We start from the raw sequence: 5124 nt of genomic DNA, 5'->3' as shown, positions 1-5124 counted from the left end.
GCTTTCAAACAAGCAAAGTGGCAGTTGGTCATGGACACACCCCCAGCCTCCACCTTGCCCCCCCACACCCACCTCTCTCTCCTCCTCAAAAGCTACAGACTCAGAAATGGCACATACTAAGGAAAGCTCATTGTGGGACCGGCTCTAGTGGCTGGAATTCTGCACCAAGGCTGAATTTTGGGAAAGAGACTTCAGATACAGTATTAGGGGACCACTAAGGTCTATATAAAAGACACTTCAGATACAGTATTAGGGGGCCTCTAAGGTCTATATAAAAGCATCTAAAGAGCACCATGTCATGGGACCTTTAAGTATATGAAAACATTATGGAAAGAATTCCTAAGGTCAACCTTTCTGTTAAAGAGTAAGATCCTTTTTTAAACATGAAAACAACTGCAAAATCGCGTTCACTTAACCCACCAGACTCCATGTAAATAAACAGTAATTTTAGCATCGTAAAATTCAAAGGCGACAGAAACAACATACAACTATGAACAGAAATTTTGGGTCGTCTTTCTACTTTTCCAACCATCACAACTAGTTTTGGTGGAAATAAACACATACTTTACCGATGTAAAGTACATGTAAAAATATGTTGGCTCTATACACGCTAAAAGTATTGAGTTTTTAAATGGAGTCTGGTTTAGCACTAGCTACTTCAGAGCTGTTTCTGGTTAAACACAAAGGTCATAAAGAGGTTTTAAAGATATATCTCTGAAGGGATCCTTTTCATAATGTTGTCAGACACTTAGAATATTAACCTGAGCCTGTCAATGGCAAAACCAGCACTTTTGTGAAGATAAATGCAAGCTGGACAGTTGCCCTATTAACTTACATTGTAGTTCACCGGTGCCAACTGCAGCAATCTTGTTTAACACTGCACCAATGTCAAAGGTTGTTGTTCCCATCAGTCACGTAGACATAAAAACATAGGGAAAAAGGGTCCAGGTTAAAATAAACGGTAGTTAGCATTTAAGTAATGTGAGCCTGCCTCCTCTTAGTGATTATTATGTTTGGTAAGCTGGGAATGGACTGTAAATGTATATGTATATATTTATATAGCACTTTTCTAGTCTTAACAACTGCTCAAAGCACTTTTACACAGTACAGGAACTATTCACCATTCACACACATTGCCATACAAGGTGCCACCTGCTCATCAGATAAACATCCACATGCATTTACACTCCGATGGCAACCTGGGGTTCAGTGTCTTGCCCAAGGATACTTCGACATGGGGCTGAAGGACCAGGGATCAAATCACCGAGCTTCCGATTGGCAGGTAACCACCCTACCACTGAGCCACAGCTGCCCAATGCTTTTAAAACAATTTAAAATCAGTGGCTGGATAGAGTAGATTTAAAGCTATAGTGCGTAGTTTCTGCCACCCCCGTGAGGTATTCTAAGCAATGAGGCAAGCCTTCTGTGATTGTGCTACTCATTTGGCAATGGTTTGAGAAAGACGATCCTTAATATCAGAAAGGTACTTTGCCACTGTGTTTTAAATGCGCATGTCTTGCATTTGAGATGCCAAAACCGTTTGGCAAAGAAAGCAGATGGAACAAGTTCCATGCCAACTGATGCAATTTAATTGGCTATTAGTACTGTTGTCATTTACTCAGAGTTGGCAAGTGTTAGTCAGTGTTACAGTATAACATTAATTAAAAACACCTCTGTAAAACTGAGGAAAATGTGAGGTAATGTCTAATTGTAAAGGTGTGCAATTTGCTGCTTACAACTGTGCAACTGCAACTGTGTTGCCTCACCGTTTTTTCCACCTAAAAGCAACACTGCCTATAAAGTATTAGTTACCTTAAGCCAGAGATTTCCAGCAAGCAGTACGTGTACCCAAGGGGATACTTCTGCAGTGGCCAGGGGATACCTGGAAAGATTGTAGCCAACTTCTGTATTTTTATTTTTTTATTAATGATAAAAAAAGGAGCGGCAACCAATGATTTATGTATTATTCCAAATCATTATTATTTAGGTTTCTTTATGGCCATTTTAGGCCTTTAATTTTATAGGACTTATAATGCTTATGACTTTTAACTGTTTGTACAGATCAACGGAAGGACATTTCTAGGACAAAGTCTGACATGACGCCAGAGGTCAGGCTTTGTCCCCTGCTTTGGCTCTGTCTGTTGATATCAGTAGGGGTCAAAGTTAGGGCTTTTCTCCTCATCCGATTCATTCCCGATACATTGCTCCCGATTCGATTTGTATTGTGATTTTCATTTATTGTGACTCTAGAAGTGTTGCAATTTGATAGTACTGAGTTTGGAGATTTTTCTTTTCCATCTTTGACAAAAACCAAAGTTGAATAAAACACTTCTAGAGACAATATATATATATCGTGAGACATTTCTAAAAATTGTTTTCTAAGAAGAATGTACATCACATGTGAGTCAGTCAGTCTGACATTTTTTTACTTTATAAAGAAAAACAATGATTTTTCTGCTTTTGTTCTGTTTTGCTAGAAACAGATGTGATGTAGTCGCTGTTAGCGGTACCGTAGAAACAGAAAATATTTATTTGAATTGTTGATTTAAAAAATCCATTAAAAATATTGTTTCCACAGGAAATAATCAATTTTAAATATCGTTACAAAGAAATCACAAATTCTTTTTTTTTCACCCCTATTCGAATTTGTAGTGCCTACCACTGCAGCTGACGTGTGAACTGTGGCATGCTGTAGGTGCGGTGTCAGCGGTTTGAAGCCCTCGAGCTGAGACAATGAGTGTGTGCTAAGGTGTTACATGAGCCAGTTAAACTTTGCTTCTGTCAATACTGCACTTGTGTGTTTGTGATGTGATTATGAGGGCTGAGGGCTTGTTGTGTGTGGGTGTCTTCTTGTAACATGCATAATGTGACAAAGCATGGTTAGCTAAGCCCCTCCTCCTCTCCCTCCTCCTCTCACAGCTGGTGTTTCAGTGTTTGGAGCATTCCTGCGCTCTGAGTTCAGCGAGGAGAACCTGCAGTTCTATCTGGCCTGTGAGCAGTACAGACACTCGTCCAACAACTTCAGTCTGCAGAGGAGGGCCAAGGATATCTGCACCACCTACATCCAGCCAGGTGCCCCCCGGGAGGTACACACCTGCTTTTCTTATTCAGTCTAGCTGCTATACAGCCTCTCTTCATAAAAATAGCAAGTGTATTTCTTTCTAAGCCCTTCCACATGCGTTATCAAGGATCCCAGGTAACTTTTATGCAAGTCCCGGCCAATGAAGCAGCCTGATTGTTTTAAGTTGAGCATTGACCTTGAGTGCCGACTGGTCAGGAATCACCCAGAAATCCAACAAAACTAAATGAATGTTAATACTTGCGTACAATCCTAGTCATTTGACATTTTAATCAAATTACTTCATGCTATAATTCTTTTAGATGTTAAAGCTTTTTTGAAACTCAACAGAGACGTATACACACTTTGCACTCATCACTAAATTCATTCCATAATTTAACCCCCAAAACTGAAACACATCTAAATTTTACATTAGTCCTTACTTCACCAATTTCAAAGATAGAGAACCGCCTTAAATTATAAATTACCTCTTTTTCAGCAGTAAAACAATAAAAGTGCAACATGCTCAATGTAGGCCTATGGAGTAATCCTTGATTAATGATATTTCACATGTACAAAGTAAGAACTGTGCCTTCTAAATGGCTTACTCTAGAGCAGTGTCATAAGAAGTGAAGACACTCGCAGGGACAAGAAATGGCCCATGTTACCAAAGACAGCTCTCATCTCAACCAAGCAAGAAATTTCTTTATGCAGATTTATAATGTTGTTGACTTTGATCAAACTGTTCCTTATTTAAATCCAAATATATTTCAAATGAATTGCAGTTAGAATGTACTTTATTTAGGCAAGGTTCTTGTTTGGCTGCTTGTATTTTGACAACATTTAATATTTGTGCACTTTAACTTTCTTTGTCAAGTAAAATAATGTTTGTGTGTCTCAACATAAGGTATTGAACAAGTATTATTTTAGTATCCTAGACACGTTATTATGGATCCCACGCAACTTTTAGGCAAGTCCTGCCCTACAAATCAGCCCAATTGGTTGGGGTTAGGCATTTGAAGAAGTTGCGTGGGTTCCATAATAATGCGTCCTAGACATATGCCTTGAAAACTGGATTCTTCCAGTCCTGCTGAATCTGACCAAACTGCGATCTTGTTGTAGGTGAACCTGGACAGCAAGACGCGGGAGCTGAGCCTCCAGCTGCTGCAGGCTCCCTCTCACACCTCTCTGGACCACGCTCAGAAACGCATCTACTCGCTCCTGGACACGGACTGTTATCCACGATTCCTCCAGTCCAACATCTACCTCTCATTACTGCGAGAGGATGACTAGAACAGTGGCTTAGCTATTCCCAGAACATGCTAAACTCTGTAGACCCTAAGCCTAATATAGAGCTGCTGTTTGTGTATAAAAATATATACATCTTGATCAAATGTTGATGCCATTTGGCCACTGTGTGTAGGAAAGTGAGTCAATATATACTTTACATTCAGAGTATCTGTGTTTCACTCTGCTTCCAGTCTTTATGCTAAGCTAAGCATGCCCTCTCTCCAGCTAACAGACATGATTTTGGAATCAATAATTTTATCCTATTTTTGAAGAAAAAAAAAGAAGAAAGAAAATAAGCAAATTTCATAACATGTTAAACCATTCCTTTATTTGGATTCTTGTTGGCCCTGGGAATTTGGAAAAACAGAGGTTAGGCGAGGCAGTTTTTTTTCCATTACTTTAAATGACCCGTAAAGCTACACAGCTCTCATTTTAACCAATCAACATCCTCCCTGGCAGCAGCTAATGTTCCCATGGTCCACTGCTCTGTGTTCCCTCTGCTGACGGAAAGGAAAAACACGTTCAGCAAGGATGAGCTCTTTGCAGGAAAAGGTCAAAGTGCTATGTGAGTTACTTGAATGGCACAGATGAGAAACCTGAGCAAATTGACTCTGACGGGTCAAATGACTCAGTGATTACAAGGTGGTTGAGTTCAGTCTACTTCTGAATACTCTGCTTCACTGTTCAAACAAGGACAAACTGTGCATGCATACAATAGCCTAAGAAAACACTAATTTGAGTTTGAGTTTTAAAGATAAATAAACAAAATCCAGTGT

The 5124-nt window shown here is 39.6% G+C and overlaps 1 protein-coding gene across 3 annotated transcripts in view; it reads left to right on the top strand.

The window, feature by feature from the left end:
* The window catches only part of si:ch211-152p11.4 (regulator of G-protein signaling 3), a 15894-nt gene extending 11467 nt beyond the window's left edge, over positions 1–4427 (top strand). For 2 of the 3 annotated variants that reach the window (XM_032534861.1, XM_032534860.1), the window contains exons 5-6: positions 2920–3086; positions 4181–4427. In XM_032534861.1, the coding sequence (XP_032390752.1) occupies positions 2920–3086; positions 4181–4351 (338 nt within the window). In that variant the 3' untranslated portion in view covers positions 4352–4427. The remainder of the gene's footprint in view (positions 1–2919; positions 3087–4180) is intronic. The other variant, XM_032534862.1, reaches the window with a different exon arrangement.
* Positions 4428–5124: the final 697 nt, after the last annotated feature.

This window comes from Etheostoma spectabile, chromosome 14 (assembly GCF_008692095.1).
Source record: "Etheostoma spectabile isolate EspeVRDwgs_2016 chromosome 14, UIUC_Espe_1.0, whole genome shotgun sequence".
Lineage (NCBI taxonomy): Eukaryota > Metazoa > Chordata > Actinopteri > Perciformes > Percidae > Etheostoma > Etheostoma spectabile.
The sequence above is the reverse complement of the archived record's forward strand: the minus strand, read 5'-3'. Positions and strand labels throughout refer to the sequence as shown.